Source organism: Lissotriton vulgaris, chromosome 5 (assembly GCF_964263255.1).
Source record: "Lissotriton vulgaris chromosome 5, aLisVul1.2, whole genome shotgun sequence".
NCBI classification, from domain to species: Eukaryota; Metazoa; Chordata; class Amphibia; order Caudata; family Salamandridae; genus Lissotriton; species Lissotriton vulgaris.
The window spans coordinates 1,083,189,527-1,083,208,534 of NC_141693.1; the positions used below are offsets into that span (position 1 = coordinate 1,083,189,527).

General features: G+C 44.6%; 1 protein-coding gene across 1 annotated transcript in view; it reads right to left on the reverse strand.

Moving 5' to 3' along the window:
- LOC147712037 (VPS10 domain-containing receptor SorCS1-like) overlaps positions 1-19,008 on the reverse strand; it is a 2,945,658-nt gene that overhangs the window by 361,568 nt on the left and 2,565,082 nt on the right. Inside the window, exon 20 of the mRNA XM_086922756.1 lies at positions 10,325-10,348. Coding sequence (XP_086778882.1) covers positions 10,325-10,348 — 24 coding nt within the window. The remainder of the gene's footprint in view (positions 1-10,324; positions 10,349-19,008) is intronic.

Genomic DNA, 19,008 nt, shown 5'->3' on the forward strand with positions numbered 1-19,008 from the left:
GAAGGCTTCAAGGGCGGCCCCGGTGGGCAGTGGGTCGCCCCAACGTGCACGAAGCCCGGAGAGGCTCCCCGCCGCATTTTTGTATTTGGAGCCCTGAGAGGCTCTGGGGGGCATTTTGAGAAGCTAGAGTCCCCTACGGACTCCACCGTGAGGAGGGCTTCAAGGGCGGCTCCAGTGGACAGTGGGTCGCCCCAACGCTTGGAGAGTCCAGGGAGGCTCCAGGGGGCATGTGCTTTATAGCCCGAGTGGCTCCCACGTTTGGCCAGTGTTGGCCAGAGCCTGTGTGGCTCCAACGTGCGCAGTGTTTGTTTGAGAGCTCAGGTGGCGCAGATTTGTTCTAGGGGCTACTGAGAGCCCAGCCACAGCTTTTTGTTCTCCAGGTGCCCAGCACTTTGTGGGCACCTGCCACGTTTAGGCTTTTTGAACTTTGAGACTGGCGCTGCATGGCAGCGCAACCCTGACACTGAGACTCAGGGCGACTGAGCCCCAACAAGGCCAATGGCCTAGGGACTGCCACAGGTAGTGGCTTATGTGAGTTTGCGCAATGGTATGGTTATTGCACCTCTGAATGTGATCTTTTGCATCATGTGTTATTCCTGCACCTCTGAAGGTTTTTAGGCCTCATGTGATTTTTGCGCTATTGCTTTACTCTTGACACCTCTGAATGTTTGATGCATTATGTGTCTTTCTTTTCATGCGCTGCACCTCTGAATGTTTAGTCATCATGTATCTTCTTGCGCTGCACCCCTGAATGTATTGTGATTACATCATGTGCTCTGTCCTTAACACCGCTGAATGTGTAGGTCTATACATCATGTGTTTCCTTTCTTTACTACTCCTCTGAATGTATATTCATGCATCATGGGTAGTGTGTTCTGAGTTATACCCCTAAGTGGATTTCATCCTTAGGTGGTTGTTCTTTCTAGTACAGGTGGTCCTAGTGAGGTCCTGGGTACCTGCGTGACATGCTCCTAAGGTGTTTAGGGTTGCGTAGTGTGTACTTACCTGTTCCCAGTGGTTACTGGATGTGATTCATAACTGTTACTTTGTGCTACAGTGATTTTATACTCTTTTAGTCTAAGTTCTGATAGTATTTCATTACTACTAAAGTGCTGATTGTGACAGTGGCCCTTGTGGCCCTGTCTTGTGAATAATCCCATGTGAATATTGCCCGTGCCAATTGGCACCATGTATATGTGTGATTTTATCTGATGTGCTTTTACAATACAAAATGTATTTTTATAATAACCTTGTGTGGAGTCTCTTTTGTGGTGTACCTAGTATGTTGTTGCTATTGTGCGCTGACGCAAATGCTTTACACATTGCCTCCGAGTTTAGCCTAGACTGCTCGTGCCAAGCTACCAAGGGGGTGAGCAGGGGTTATCTTGGCATGTGACTTCCTTGCCCTGACTAGATTGGTGGTTTCTGCCTGGCTTTGGCGTCAGCCTTAGCCTACCAGAAATAGCCAGTTCTAACATGCTCCAATACGGCCAGTGTGTTTTCTATTTTAGTCATTTATGTGGGTATGTCTGTTAAGATGCCTGTTCATGTGCTTGTGCAAACTCCCCTGACTGACTTTGAATGCCTCCCAGAGAGTCCCCGCTCCCCCTACAGATCCCACTTTTTTCAAAATACTCTACAATGGCTAATGATTGGCTTTCATGATATACCTGGATCAGTAGCACTGTCGCCTGAATTTGCGTAAATGTGTGGGGACTGGGAATGCCAGCTTAACCAGTGCATTGTCCGATAAGGGTTTGGCAAGGTATCGTACCTCTGTCACCCTGGTATTCACCTCCCGGGTTGCTAGCCAGAATTCCAGTCAGGACTACAAGCTGTACACTGAGGAGGTGAATGTGCCCTCCAGCTTACCTGGGTTATGCAGTCTCCAGATATCCAATAGCCCGTATTCCTCCATGCACTTTCACAGGACCCTAGTGGAATGTTTGCTATGCCATTTGGCTCGGGCTGATTGGTTCTGTAGCAGTTCTGGATATATATTAAGGTCTCCGCCCCATATGATGGCAGACAGTTGCATAGAATGTAGTATATTCCAAAGCTGAGTATAAAATTTGGGAGTGCGGGTTTTAGTGCCGCAGGTGTTCACTATGGTCACCAATGCACCATATAGATTGCCTTGTATTATTGATTATCTTCCCTGATCATCTGCCTCGGGGTAGGTGGCAGTGAAGGGCACACCTTTTTTAAATAATATCATCACTACCCTAGCATATAAAGAATAAGTGGATGCTAGGCGAATCGCTGCACAGTGTGCTGCGTTAAGTGTGTCTCTTGAAGGAGGGCTATCTGAATGTGATGTCTATCTAAGTAGGTGAGCACCTGGATAATTTTAAGGGATTGTTAAGTCCCCACACATTCAAGGTTAAAAAGAAGATATGTCTGGGTTGCCATGTCAACGTTATGTAAATGTGAGTTACACTATATAGTATGCTAAGCAAAGTGTGGAAATGGGTGCATTGGTGTTTAATACTGGAACAGATTTGGCAAAAGAAATAAAAAATAGTAACCCCTTCCTCCTACCACTTCAGCATCCGAATTATGCCAAAGGCATCCCCAGAACCTGCAGATAAAAAGCACAATATTCTAAACATAAAAAATGTAGTTGCCAGCATAAGCTGGGAGAACACAGAGAAAATACATGTGAGGTGTGCCCATGTAGTGGCATCCAGAGTCCCAGTAACCCACTCAAGTCAGTATCAGGCCATTACTAGGACAATGTAAAGTCTTTCGCAAGGGCAAGTGTAGGGTCATTGTCAACATTCCCTTTGGTCATTTACTCTCTATGGAACACCAGGTAAACCCCGCAAGCTCCATCGCTTCATGTGCTCCTTGAGTCATCGAGAACTTGTGGTATTAGAAGGTATGGTGGAAATTGAATGTCGGTGTTTATGATATTGGCGACCACTTAATTGCCCTCTTGTCCATCTCGGTGTCTGGAGGCTCATGTTGGTGCAGGGAGAGTTTTTTAAATAAATCTCATCACTGCTTTGGGTGTTGTGAAAGTTTATGTGGTCCCACTCACTTCATTAGGATCTCCAGTACAATAGCAAAATAGGCATGCCTCAGTGGTTGTGAATGTCCAGGGTGGCAGCAGGATCCCCTAGATGATGGTACGTGGCACGCAACCCAGGGCTGGATATTCAGTAGATCTTGCTATTTTGATATCCCAAGCAGCTGCTGTAGTTTAGGATGTTTTCTACTCACTAATCCCAGCCTGCGATACTGGGACTATGACCATCAAGTATTCCTTTACGCGTGTGCCGCAGTTCCTTCAACAATTTTTAGTGTGGTGCGAGTCTTCCAACGCTGCTCACATTCAGGACGGAAAAGCGGGAGGCAAACCTGTAGCGTCACAGCAGTCTCTGTGGGCCCTGAGCATCATAGCCGTAAGTCGTGCTTTCATGCAGCGCCTCTTACCCAGGGTTCCAGAGCCTGATGAGAATTTCCAGCTGCTCTCGCCAAACAACTCTGCTGCACAGGTCTGAGTGATTCTGTTAGCCTGGAGGGCCTATTGTTAGTGCAATGTATTCCTGGCCGGCCTCCAGTACAGCTCAACTCCTCCGCAGAGTTTCTCAGCTTGGGGTCTTTCGAGTTGTAGCGAAGAACCCAGGCAAAGTGGGGGTGTCGCTAACAGACAGTAGGTGTATTGTGGCATCACAGTTACCTCACCCGCTCGGGTCGGGGCTGGTGTCCATTCTGCCCTGGCATTTGTTCGATTTTCAGTCAGCGGTTCTTGTTACAGCTTTGCCATCAGGTTGCTTAATGTCGGAGCTGCAGGGTTATGGGAGTTCGATGGTCGCTGCATTGCCTCACCCACCTGCCAATTTGGGCTTGGCGGCGTCATGCTCAGCACCTCAATCGCAGGCTGTATTTCAAATAATTCTTGGTTTCCGCAGTGTTTTTCTCAGCCTGCAGTGTTGAATAGGTTTCCGACATGCCTAGGTGCCCTTTTGCAAAAATAATAGGGGCCAGATTTCAGATTAAATGCTGGATAAAGGCTCACAGCTGGCAGAGTCGCACTACTGTGCCTCCATCTTGCCACAGGCTCTTTATCGCCCCACTAAAATAGGCCTCATCATGAGGAAGAATGGAGAATGGCCAGGAACTCACCACCCTACTCGACACCTCTATCACCACCACAAAATTTACTGATGCCTGGAAATATGCAGAAGTCAGACCACTACTCAAAAAACCCTCTGCTAAACCCAACAAACTCAAAAACTACTGGCCATTCTTCCTGCTCCCATTCCCAGGTGAAGGTTTAGGAATAAATATTCAACAATCAACTCATGACACACTTGGTGCAGAACCAGCTACTCAACGCCTCCCAATCTGGCTCCACAGCATTCAAAGCATCGGAACCTCCCTGATCGTATAAACCGCCTACATCACCTCCTAGATGAAGAAAAAACAGAAGCTTTGATCCTACTCGACCTCTCGGCAGCCTTCAACGCTGTATCCCACCACACACTTATTGAAAGACTCCAACACATCAGACATCCAAGGGGATGCGTTTGGATGGAACCCAGAGGGCCCAACTCCCACATTTCACCTCTGAACCCAAGAAGATCACCTGTAGAGTCCTCAGGGCTCATACATCAGCCCAATGCTCTTCAACTCATATGACCCCGCTAGCCAACATTGTCAGATCCCATGATCTCAACATAATTACCTATACAGACAACAACCCACTTATTCTCTCACTCACCCACGACTCCACCACCACCACAACAAACTTCCACAGATGCATGACAACGATTCTAACTGGTTGACAAATAATTGCCTGCAGTTGAACACTGAAAAGCTGGAAGTACTGATCTTTGGCAACAGCTGCAACACATGGAAAGACTCCTGGAGGCCATCAGACCTATGGCCTGCACCCACTCCCTCCACCCATGCCAGAAACTACAGAATCATCATTGACAAGCTCACCATGAAATCACAGATCAACGCTGTCTCCTCCACATTCTTCCTCACTCTACATATGCTACATAACACCTTCAAATGGCTACCACTACACACAAGGCACACCGTGATACAAACCCTCATCACCGGCCAACTGGACTACGGCAATGCCCTCTACGTAGGACTTACCGCACGCCTTCGACAGAGATTTCAGACCATATAAAGCGCTGCAGCCAGACTTATCCTCGGGCTTCCATTAGGAAGCATCAGCACATCCCTCCACTGGCTCCCCCTACAGAAGAGATGCCAATTCAAGCTGCTGACCCATGCACACATCGCTCTACACAAGAAAGAATCTGCTTTCATTAAACACCGCCTGAACTTTCACCAACCTTTCAATTGCCAATATACCCTGCATCCACCAAAGCAGAAATGGAGGACACTCCTTCTCTAACTTTGCAGCAAAGACCTGGAATAACATCCCTATGCACCTCCGCCAATAACATCACTTCTGGAATTCCAAATGGCCCTCAATTCCTCGCTGTTCGAATAAGCCTAAGGGGTCTGCAAGGTCCTGGATACCCTTTCGGGTGATTAGCCGCACTTTATAAATCCTGATTGATTGAGTAGTAACTGTAATTTGATGCTTAAATTCGTGTATATGACCAAAATATTAAAATCTATATAGCTTAAGATGTTTTTAATTCTTTTTTACTTCATCAGACTACTTCACATTGCACTGCTAAATGTATTTATATTACATAATTCAATCGGTATTGTCCAGTTCCTAGTGGGTTACATGTCATGAAACAGAACTGGAATATTCATTGGTATGTTAATTACAGAATCTTGTAGGCACACAAAAGATTCCATGCAATGGTTCAGTGTGACAGAAGCTGCAGGACTTTTGTACAAAGGATTGCTATGCAGTGGGCCTCTTTTTATTATGAGAAATAAGAGGCATATAATCAAAAAACTGTGTTAAAATTATCGCCGCTCTAGCGGCAGGAAACTGCTACTAAAGCGGCGATAATGGGCTTGCTAATATGCATTATAGAGTTCCCATAGAAGCCCAGGTTAGATGTCTAGCACATCTAACCTGGGCTTCTATTGGAATTCTATAACGCATATTAGCAAGCCCATTATCACCGTTTTGACAGCAGTTTCCTGCCGCTAAAACGGCGATAATTTTAACAAGGTTCTTGCCAATATGCCCCTAAATCTCTTACTATGTACCCAAGGTTTCCAGGAGTCTTTCTTAAGATATTGGTGACAAGGAGGCACTGAGGAGCTCACCCTACGATCCTGTTGCTGATTATTTTCTCATTGACGAATCGGAGAGTTGGAGATCCCTGTCAGCAACTCTAGGCTGATTTGCAGATGACATGCAGGACTAGGCACATTGCGGGAAAAGGAAGGTAAACTGCTTTTGTGGTCTTCAGTTACATTTGTCTTGCTTTGAGGTCGCAAACCATGAGTTTGTTATGAGCGCTTGAGTGTGCGCTTGAGTGTGCACTTGAGCGATTTCTGTGGTGTCTCTCCACTCACGTCATCAATGGTCTGCTGGAAGGCTATGCTTAGCTATCTCCTTTGTTCAACCTCCAATTGCCGGAGAAGTTAAGGCCAGGGTGAGAAGTGCATTTTAGCAGTGTAATTGTTTCCGCGGCTAGGCAAGCACGACAGCAGGCTCAAGACCTTTCATCGGCCATTTTGGGAACAGTTTTATGAGTGCGATAGGTGTGCAAGGGAAAACCTCCTATTTATATTAATGTGTAATGCTATTTCGAGCATGGTTATGTACTAGAAGTCTGATCTTTGTTTTTGTTTAGAAGGGGGAAGGTGTGTGACATGTCATTAATGGAACTGGAATATTTATTAGTATGTTAAAAAAGAGGTTTACCTTCTTTTCTTGGCTTTGACTTCACCACCACTGAGGTCAAGGGTCACAAAGGTAATGCCAGCGATCAAATGAAGCAACCCCGGGGCAGCAGCTGTGATCCCTAGAACCCCTAAATGATCTCTATGGCATGATTACCACCCACTGGGAGACAGAACTTGGAGAAAAAAAGCTTCTAATAATCTCACTCCTCCCTCTTCGGTAGATGGAAAGTGAAAGCAAAGTGTGTACCTCAGACTTTTAGAGACAGTAATTACTGGAGCGCCACAGGGAACATTCTTCGTCTTCATTAAAAACACATCTTAGGAACTGTTGTCAATTAATCAAAGAGCATTTAAAACATCTAGGAATGTCAAGAAGACAGTTCAGTACTGGTACTGGCTTTAATTGCCAAGTCTCAGCTGGTTCACTGATGGTGGATGCTAGTACCCCAGTCACGAAACTAGTTCTAGACCCTTATTTTAGGGTCTTAGGGGTAGCATAAAGATGAGAGAAACACCTTCGTCAACATCCAGTATAAAGCAAAGTTTCTAAAAACATTATAAGACCCAAACTTCTATCAAATTGCCTTTCTTTCCATAAGGATTCAGAAGCAACCACGAAATGATGGTAAATATTGGCGTTTGAAGCAATGAAAGAGCTGGAATTCGAAAGGCACCCTTTAAAAATCTTGCTTTAACAAGAACAATAACAACACCTGAATAGAGAGAAATTGTCATGTGTCAGCACAAATAATTGTATTGAAGGAGTGTTACATTCCTAACAAGAGCAAGTGTTTCATTTATACTTTAATAACTCATTGTCAGAGAGAATGGGTTCTTCCCTCGTGGAAAACTGCAATAGGTCTAGAAAACATAATTTACCAAAAAGCAAACCATTTTTTGACTGCATTTATCTATTTTGACAAAAAACAGGAACAAAACAGATTTACATGAGGCCAACAAACCACCCTCAGCAGAACGTATCATTTATTCTTGGGCTATATTTCCAGCGTGGACCTATGGATATATTTTCATTGGGTATTCGTCAAAGAAACACAACAACGTGGTCATAATGGGCACACTCACTTAACAAAGTTATGATTATATAGCCTTGATTATCACTCACCTCTTACAACATCTGAACACCTAAAGATATTCTGGCTGGCATAATACGTGGATGGAATAACTATGCATGTTTGGTTTGGCCCATGTCAGAGGCTCAGGGAGAAGGGGAACCACTACGGGCCCACCAATATCCCTTTTGGCCTGCCTTTTCGAAAGTGCCGGCGGAAAGGAACATTTTAATACCTACTGCGGTGCCTGGCAGGCACCTCCGATGGAACAACGGGCTCCTTGATCCCGTCGAATCCATGGCGGCCAGTCTCTCTGACCGCCCGAGAATCGCCCGCCATCATAATGTGGCAGGCGGTAAAAAAGTCACCGATGGCGGTGGGACCACCAACGACGGGGTGACGGTGTCGAACCCACCACCAATGTAACGAGGCCCTAAGTTTGCAACAGATCACGTTTAAATTTTGTAATCTCTAGCGCCGGTGCAATCCGAGCAGCAGATGTGCACTCTACAAAACCCTCTCATTCATTCATTCCTGATGCATTACTTAACTATTACAGAACATATACAAAAGCATCAATGTACAAGTATCTGATGCATGTTTCTCGCAAATGTATTCTCTTAAATTGGTTTCTACTGAATAGCAAAACACAAAATCTGAGATACCTGATCACTGGGGCAACAGAGTAAATATTGACTTACTTTGTCTACAGTTTCTTTTAATTGTTATGAACTTTCAAATTTTAGTTAAAATCAAAGACTTCCAACTTAAATCACTTTGATACCGTTCCATTTCTCTAAAATGGAAATGGCAGGAAAATAACATTGTCTTCACAAAGTTACAATTGGCCGATGCATCATGTAAAGGAAGCAAGTGACACACAATTGATGGATCGAATGCAGATGTGGGTCCTGTGCTCACCATGCCACTGAATTCAAGCTAGCCTGGCTGATAAGGTGTGATACCCTAAACCGGTCCGTGGATGCTTGTTTCTGGTCCATGCAGGATCTGTCCTGGCAGTTCGGGCTGGACTGTTCTAATGGGGAGCAGGTTCAAGACTGATTTGCATATCGCTGGGTTTGAACTGGCACGTGGAGCAAAACAACTATGGATTTAGGCCCAGATCTCCGTACTGGGGTGAGTGTATGACATTGTTCTGCATTCTGTCCATCAATTATTCTTTTTGTATTTGCCACCCCGAGTGGGACAGGTATGCCCAGACGTGGGTCCTGTGCTCTCCATGCCACTGGAGACAAGCTATTCTGGCTGATGAGGGATGAAACCCCGAAACCAGTCCTAGGATGCTTGGTTACAGTCCTGGGAGGACCTGGCATGGCAATTCGGGCTGGACTGTTCCCATTGGGCATAGGGTCAAGGCTGATTTGCATATGGCTGAATTCAAACTGGAATGGCATGGAGCGGAATATAACAATGGATTTAGGCCCAGATCTCTCTACTGGGGTAAACGTATGACATTGTTCTGCATTCTGTCCATCAATTGTTCTATTTGTATTTGTCACCCTGAGTGGGATGGGCATGCCCAGACGTGGGTCCTGTGCTCTCCATGCCACTGGAATGAAGCTATCCTGGCTAATGAGGGGTGAAATCCCAAAACCGGTCCTAGGATGCTTGTTTAAAGTCCAAGGGAAGACCTGGCCTGGCAGTTCAAGCTGGACTGTTCCATTGGGCGCAGGGTCAAGGCTGGTTTGCGTATGGCTGGGTTCAAACTGGAATTGCATGGGGAGCAAAAATCGATGGGTTTAGGCCCAGATCTCTGTACTGGGGTGAATGTATGACATTGTACTGCATTCTGGCCACCAATTGATCTTTTTGCATCATATAACAGGGCACACTTTGTATGCCAACTTAAAAGAAGGCAAAGTGAATAAACAAAGCAGACAATTAACGGTGTGCTTAGAAACACATTCAAGCTTACTTCACTCACTGCCAGTTACATTGAGTGAAATATAATGTGTTCCTAGGCACAAAACACGTTACCATTACGGCTCTGTTTACATTTAGTCCACCATCACTTTCTACACAATGAATAAACGCTTAATAATGCTATTCAGTTAACTTTTCCCTTCATAAATGAAGGGGGAAAAATAACGTAGAATTATCTCCAAGGGAATGCGTGAAACGGCATGCCTCACCAGTATTGAAAACGAGAACTCAGATATTATAAATTCAGGGACAGCTCGAGACATTTTCTTTCAGATGGCATATTTTTTTCAGAGTCAAATCAAATCATTGCTACGTGGAACATGAGCTCTTTAGACGACCTTGCCATACATAGCATGCCACAAATTCATCAGAGTATACCTTAAAGGTATTCTTAAGGAGACCATAAATCTTTTGAGCACCTCTGAAGTCTACCTTGACAGAACCCCATATATCCATTGAGTCTGACTAGCCAGGGAATATAGGGAGCATAACTAAAACCTTACCTGCAGCAGTGACTTCTGGTAAAGCTGCAAAAAAATCAAAATATTGTTCAGAATCTAGCGATTATGTAGTAGTTAAAGTATGAGTTGACATTTAGTTTTTTAGTAAATTAAGTGAGGCAGAATCAGAATTTGTTTATAATCATAAAGCTGTGGCATATCAGTAAATACCACAGATGTCTAACTGGAGGACAAGTGTCTGTAGTTGAATTACTGCCTCAGTAAACTGTGAAGGCTTTGTCAGATTCTCTTATAGGAGAAAATGTACTGGAAGATCCAGTGTCTTTGATAGTAGAATCTAAACTTCTCCCACAGGTAAAGGCACTAAGGCTTATCTACATTAGGAAACTTCCAAATACAGTCCACCCCTTCCCTGGCCTTTCTACCCTTCTCATTCTTATATCACTCCCTGGCCGTGCCACCCACCTGGCCCCAGCCATGCTACCTTTCCTGCCATCTTCCAATTTCCTTTTACTTTTTGTCTATATCACCATCTCAAGCTCTGTTGTGCTCCTAGTCCTCATCAATCTCTCCATCTGTGTCACGCTGCCTGACCCAATCACACTTTCAGGCCCTAGAACACACCTACCAGGACAGCACAGTGCCTAAAATGCTCAGGTCAACAGGTACTTTGTAAATGTGCTACTTAAAAATAAAAATGAATATGATGGTTTTATTTACAGATGGTTGGTGCACTTATGTTAAAATCATATGGAAAGTTAATGAACAATCACATTTAATGGCAAGGTTACATCTCTATTTTTGTTTACATAGGGTCTCTTTTAAAGTGTATAGCTTTAAAGAAGCAAAATGGGAATTGTGTTTCATTACTAAAATTGTGTTTGTGTTAGTCAATCAAATTATTCAAAATACTTTATTCGGTATAAAAAAATACCATAAAAGTGCAGACAAAATACATCATAATATAAAAACAGAACAGACAGCGAGTAAAATGATACATGTACAGTCCATCCATAAATTGGGGCCCCCTCTCATGTAAAATTCATATTTAGGGCCAGTAAGAGACTAACATCACAAACCATGAAAGTTCAGGTAGAATACATCATGGTAGGGTATAAAATCATGTCAAATAAACAGCCTGAAATGAATGCGTGTTCAATTCCACCATGATTAAAATAACCCTCCCCTAATCCAGTTCATTATTAGGGCCTTTAACAGGCTGGCACTACAAGCCACATTTATTCACCTGATACCTCTTGTGTTTTTGAGTCTGAGAGCTGCCCTTAAAAAATTTACAGTGCAGAACAGGGTTAATGCGTCTGTGGACAATTTTAAGAACAGCAGGGCCACCTTTGCCTGTTTGAATCTGGCATTCTTTAAAACACTTTTTAAAAACAAACTCCTTGGACGTGAATAAAAAGGACATAATAAAACAAAGTGAAGGGTATTCTGCGGAGACCAATGGTCGCAGCCGCACGGGCCCTTCAGCTCTATGGATGAAGGGTATCCTGCTGTGCCAGCTAGTAGGTGGTGTAAAAGATTAAGCCTAAAACGTGTCATTATAAATCTGTCATGGGCATTATGAAAATAAGATAAATAAGGCTCAATACCCAGACATGATTTAGTCAGGAGATGTCCTCTAACTGATGGCTTGGCTAGCTCCATATCTTCCCTAAGTGATGTAACATACTTCTGGTACCGGTCCTTCACCAAGGCCTTATCCTTGACTAACATTTTTGTGGGATTATGAAAAAGGTCTGCACATCCTACCAGAGTCTCCTTTACGTACTTAAGCCCTGGGATGTTTAGCCCCCGGTCACGAGCAAGGCAATCTGTTATAATCTGCTTGCTAAATGAGGCCTCTGGGTTTGTCCAAATTTTGGCCCAACAGGTTAGATAGAGGTTTAACTTTCAACCTGTCATCATGAATAATTTGAGACGATGTACTCTGGGGTACTTCAAGTAATCGCCGAAGGTACTGATTTTCTTCGGTTTTTAAGTGCTGTGTGTCAATAAAACTCAATACCTCACTTCCGTAGAGGATTTTGGCACAGCACATGGACATATATAGTCTCAGGATTTGCTCCGGGGACCAGCGACCCAGCCTACGTGCAAAATTCATGATCGACCTAGAGCAACTCCCTAGTGTGCGGCATTTCTCTTCTAATAGAGCTTTAAAATTGAGGCGTGTGTTAAATAAAATCCCCAGGTATGAGAACAAGTGCACTTTTTCCAAGTGATGAGAGCCAATTGAATAATCATATTTTTTGCTTGGTTTTTTCCCCACTTCCATAATGTACGACTTGGATAGATTGGGAGACTGGTCTAAGTTCTCCATAAAGGAGGCAAAGCCGTCAATCAAGCCCTGAAGCCCTTTAGGTGTATGCACAAGGAGAACCGCGTCATCCGCGTAAAGCAAGACGGGGATCCTTCTTGAGCCAATCGGTGGTGTTAGTCAATATCTGCAGAAAATGTAATGGAAAGCTTTTTTATAACATTCAAACGTGTGTTTGAGGGTCAATCCCCTACACCTCTTAAAGTCAGCCAGAATTTGCATCACTCACTGTTCACTATGTGATGGCTTCTCCATCCATGTGTGCTTATTTAAGCTTGTGTGTACGAAAGAGTGTGCGTCGGACCCCCAGCACATGATAATATTTTCTAGCAGAGATTGTTTGCATTTTGAGCCAGATGCCAGCTATTCTAGAACTATTTCTGGCTTGATGAGGAACACCTCTGACATAATGGTGGCAATTCTTAGTATGTTGCTGGTATCAATGAAAAAATAATGCATACTCCTACCATAATGCTGCTTCTGGCATAATGGTGGGAATTTGCAATGCATTGTGAGGATGCATCCAACTTGAATGTCCATGGCATAGTTCTTTATCTTCTTGTGAACATCCATGAGACTTTGGTGCCACCGCATATATAATGTTGGCCATATCACAGTGGTGGGTTTTGCTTTCATATTATTTATAACCACGATGTGTCTAAGTGGTGTCCACCCCGACATTATTCCAGTATTGTAGTGATAATTCTTGATATAACTTGATAATCAATTATATGATAATGCCCACTTCCAAATTCTGGTTGTGGAAATATTAGCAAGTAATAGGAATTCCTTTCATGTGATGTTACAGATATGCACTTGTTAGAAAGTGTCTCTTTTCGTATGGTCACACCCATTCTTTGCTGTCTAATTACTAGCTTTAAAGTCTTCACACCGGGGAACTGCTGTCCAGTTGTCAGTGTATGTGCTTTGACCCCTAAACATGGTAAATTGGCTAATGCCCAATTGGCATATATAACTTTCAAGTAAAACTATAGCATAAGGGCTAGAAAATACTCCAACAGCATGGTGAGTTACATATCACCTGTAGACTGAAGCATACATTGCACCTTTCACTAGGCTTGCAATAAAAATATGGTATCAGGGCTACATGGGTAGCCTGAATGCTGAAGCTGTAGACTTGCAGCATGATCGGTCAAAATTAATCCTTTTTGACAGGCCGAAACCCTACTTATATATATTAAGATTATAACTCATATGTAGGTTGCAGCGCCTACAAGGTATGGTAGCCTAGTATTTAAAAGCAGAACATTTAAGAATTTAACGTTGGAATATGCATACATTGACTATCCTCCAACAGCTATTTTCTTTGTAGAGAACGGTAGATGTTTCCTTGAGAAAAACTACAGTACAATTAAAATACTAATTTTGGTAACTTTAGATTGGAATAAGCTACACAGAGTCCATTCACACACTGTTTTTATTATTTATTAAAACTCCAATTCAGTGGTGAACTTGCAAGTTTGATTAATTTACAGGAAAAGTAGCTTTTTAAAAGACAGCCTCCCCTATTAGAATCTGCTGTGAGCTAATTAGCATCTTGCCTACTGCTGCACTTCCTGACCATGCTTTCTCTTTGAAGAGGTGTGAAAACTACTTCCAGAGCAGACACAATGTTTTTTTTTTTTTGCAGGAATAACTAGGCTATTTCATAAACCATTGCAAACTCAATGACATGTGAACATGAGTCCTCATTTTACACTGCTGCCATAGCAGCTATATGACCAACCATCAGACGTCCCTGTACTGCAGAGACCACGTGCAGAAGTAAAATCCCATGCAGGGCGTCAAAGCATTTAAAAATGCCTCTTGGGGGAATTCATCCAATTCCCTGGGAGGCTTAGGACAACTTTAGCAACTTTTTATGAGAGTGTCTGCTGCACTTCCTGTAACTCCCACAATTTGCCCCCAACTGTTTGTGGTACCCCTGCCCTCTATGGTGCACCACAAAAGCCACAAAGAAATATTATGGAACACTTCATAAGATTTTGGAGTGCTAGTGTAGCCTGAGGCCATGCATAACAAATGAGCAGCCAACTCTGTGCCTCAAGCTTTGCAACCTCGCTCCTCAAGTTTCATTTTTTAAAACAAAGTACCGATGTCCATTCAAGCACACAGTACTTCAATTCTTTAGGGTTGTACAGTGAGTTCCAAGACCACAGTGGCTCCTGTTGTCAGGCTCCACCTCTATCTCTTCGGAGCGGTGTTGCAAGACCTCTACCTTCCCTCGAAGAACCACCCCAACGTCTGAAGTATGCACAGACCATAAAGGCAATTCCCCCAAGGAAGGAAAGGAAGGGAACAGCGGGGAGGGAGATCTGAAACGACAAATGAACAAACCATTAGAAGAAATTCCCCCCCATACCCACTGACTCTAACGCCCCTTTTCTGTGAATACAAATCAGTTACGTAACCTTTCCTTCCTACCTGAGGGGGGAATATGTTAGGGATTAAATGTGAGGAGAGGAGACTTGAGGTAATATCAGGGATTCTGTTTCGCTGTAGAAAAGACAAAGGGAACCAGTATGAAACCCTAATGTGATTAAAGACCACAATGCTCATTCACACGCATTCATGCATACCGTCTCAGAACTGCTCACCTAACAGCACAGGACCCCTCACTTATGGTACCCCTCTCTCGGTTCTCCTGCATGTGAAAATAAAGCAAAACAGGGTTGTGGAAACAAACAGAAAAATCAGCAATCAATGTTAATCACTCCTTAACGCTGTTTGCTTTGTACATTGTCACCGTGTCTCAGTGTCTCTTATGCACTTGTTGTTATTTCCTGCAACTCTGGCCATGAGTAATGTAGCAATCCGTCTTGCAACCTTACATTGCACTTCAACAAAACAACGTTTTCCCCGAGCCTTAAATCCTTTCTCTCTCAGCCGAGAGAGAGAGAGAGCGTGAAGTTCAATACACACACGCTACCTGCGTGTCTTTTACCAGGACAATATCGCAAAGTTATATGAAGTCCTTTCCAACACGCTGCTTGCGTGTTCAATACAAAACAAGATTCTCCCCCACAACAATGAGGGACGAGAAGCTTCAAGACCAGCTTACCGCTACGAAATGATGATCGAAACGAAGACTCCGTGTTCAGCTGAATAATCGGCGGCGGCGCTGGTCTCCGATGCCGTTTTATTTCCGGGTGAGCACCTGACTCTGCGTCTCCTGTGCGCCGCGTATTTCGGCATGCCGGGAAGTGTAGTTCTACCGCCGGCCGCCTCGGGACTTCGTGTGTTTTCAGATTCTGCGCCTTCGGAGGTGGGTACAGAGGGGGAAGGGGGGTTCGAGATCTGACAGTACATCCCCCTTCCAAAAGGTCCCGAACCTACACAGGTTTGTCCGGGTAAGCTTCATGGAACCTTGCCACCAGCCGAGGGGCATGCACCGCCTCAGCAGGCTCCCATGAGTTTTCCTCCGGACCGTAACCCTTCCAGGATAACAAGTAGTGCAAGCGCCCCCTCACCCTCCTGGAGTCCAGAACCCTCTGCACTTCATACTCCCTGTGCTGCTGCACCCAAATAGGCATGGGCACCCGACGACGGGGGCATAGAGATGGCTTCAACAGGGAGACATGAAACACCGGATGAATCCGGAGATGTGCTGGCAGGCGCAATTGTACCGCCACTGGATTGACGTGTCTCACAACCCTGTAGGGTCCTATGAATTTAGGATTGAACACGCTATGCTTTCTAAACCTGATGTGTTTCGTGGACAACCATACCAAATCACCACATTTATACACAGGGCTCGGCCTACGGTGTTTATCTGCTTGCTTTTTGTATTTAGCCTTGGCCTGAACCAGGTTCTTGCAAGCGACAAGTAAGACATTGCGTAAGTGCAATAATCTTTCCTTCACATCCGGTAGTTTACTGCACGTACTGGGTAGCAGCAAGGGAGTGAATCTGGGGTGATGCCCATATGTGCAAAAGAAAGGTGTATGTTGCGTGGATGAATGCAGAGTGTTGTTGTAGGCAATCTCCGCTACCCACAACCAATCCACCCAGGCATCCGAGTTGTCCCATACATAACAACGCAGATACTGCTTAAGTGTTTTTGGCTTAACCTCTTTGTCTGCCCATCAGTTTGCGGATGAAAACTGGTGGACAGAGAGGACGCAATTTGCAGTTCTGCACACCAGGTTTTACAGAAACGGGCCGATAAATTGTGCCCCTCTGTCGGACACTATATCTCGAGGGAGACCGTGTAGCCTTACAATATGAACCAAAAGAAGGTGAGCCAACTGACCAGCTGTAGGGACCTGCTTACATGCCACGAAGTGACCCATCTTCGTAAGGTAGTCCACGAAAACGATGATGGTTGTGTTTCCCTGATCCTTGGAAAGGCCGACTATGAAGTCCACTGAAAACTGCTCCCAAGGATGTTCTGGCGTGGGCAGAGGCTGTAGTAATCCCTGCGGCTGTGGTCTGTCGGATTTCATTTGTGCACACGTCATACACTCGCTCACCCACTTTCGAACATCATGTCGCACCGAAGGCCACCAAAACTGTCTCATCACCTTCTCCAATGTCTTTACGTATCCCATGTGTCACGCACAAGGGGTGTCATGACACCAAGAGTATGCTAGTTTTCTCAAAGGATTCGTTGGAACTAATACTTGATTTCCTCTCATGGGCACTCCATGTTTCAGTCTCCATTCAGGGTGATGGCGAATCCATGTCCTCCATACACACGTCTGTACTCTTTTACTCACTCCTGTGAGAAAGGCCTAAGTTTGAGTCGCACAAACCACTTGAGCAGGAGTGATAATCGCTCGATCAGGGGTTAAGAAATACATATTGGGATGTTCTTGGCGTGTCAGTGCATCCGCTTTCTTGTTGCTTGAACCAGGTCGAAAAGTAACAATAAACCTGTATTCCTCAAAAAAAACATCCAACGCAGTTGACGTGGTGTAAGATGTCTTGCGTCCCGCATGAACTGCAGATTCCGATGATCTGTATATACAGTAACCATCTGCCTTGCACCCAGCAACCAATGTCTCCATTCCAAGAAGGCATCCCTAATGGCCAACAGTTCTTTTTCGGCGATGGTATAATTACATTAAGCCACACTCAATTTCCGAGACATAAAAGCGATAGGGTGCAATACTCCAGTGGTTTCTTTCTGTTGGGAAAGTATGGCGCCAATAGCGTATTCCGAGGCGTCCGCCTCGACAATAAACGGTAAATCAGGGTTGGCATGAATCAAAATCGGTGCAGAGGAGAAGGAGTTTTTTAACTGTTCGAACGACTGCTGCGCCTCCTGGTCCCAAACAAAGGGAACATCCTTCCTTGTAAGGCGGGTCAACGGGGTCACCAGTTTAGAAAAGTTTCGGATGAATCTCCTATAGAAATTAGCGAACGCCAGCAGACACTGAATATCCTTGACAGTACAGGGCCGTGGCCAGTCCGTGATAGCCTTGACTTTTCTCTCTGCCATCACTTGTCCCGAGGGGGTGAGCATCACACCTAGAAATTCCACGGTGGACACATGGAACTCACATTTCATGATTTTACAGTATAAATGGTGAAACAGCAGAGCTCTCAACACCTGCTTTACATGTTCTTCGTGTTCTTCCATGGAATCTGAATAAATCAGGATGTCGTCAATGTAGACAACAACATGACGGTCCAGGTAGTCTCGTAACACTTCGTTTAAGAAGAATTGAAATGCCGCCGGGGCATTACATAATCCAAAGGGCATTACGAGGTACTCATAGAGCCCATACCGCGTTTTAAATGCTGTTTTCCACTCGTCCTCATGTCGAATTCGGACGAGATGATATGACCCTCTCAAGTCTAACTTTGTGTACACAGTGGCTGATCGCACTTGTTCCACCAGGACCGGTATCAAGGGTAACGGGTATTGATTTTTTACCGTGATGGCATTCAAGGCTCTGTAGTCGATACAGCATCTTTTCTCGCCATTCGCTTTCGGAATAAAAAACAGTGGCAAAGCCGCTGGGGACCTAGAAGGCCTAATGAATCCAAGGGCCAAATATTTATCCAGGTAGGCTCGTAGAACCTCATTTTCTGGTAGGGTAAGGGCGTATATCCTGCCATTGGGCACCACAGAACCGGGAATAAGGTCAATCCGGCAGTCATATGAACGATGGGGAGGGAGCTTTTCAGCCTTCACGTCACTGAACACCTCCTCATATGCCTCATAACAAGAAGGAAGAGAAAATTATTTTTCTGCTGTAGTAGCGACATGTAGCACCAAAGCCAATGCCCCTGAGGGGTTTAGCCTTTCTTGACTACAATGTTCTTTACAGAATGCGGATTGAAAGAACACCTCGCCGGAGTTCCATTGGATTTGGGGTTCATGCTTCTTCAACCACGGAAGACCCAAGATGATGCCGTATTG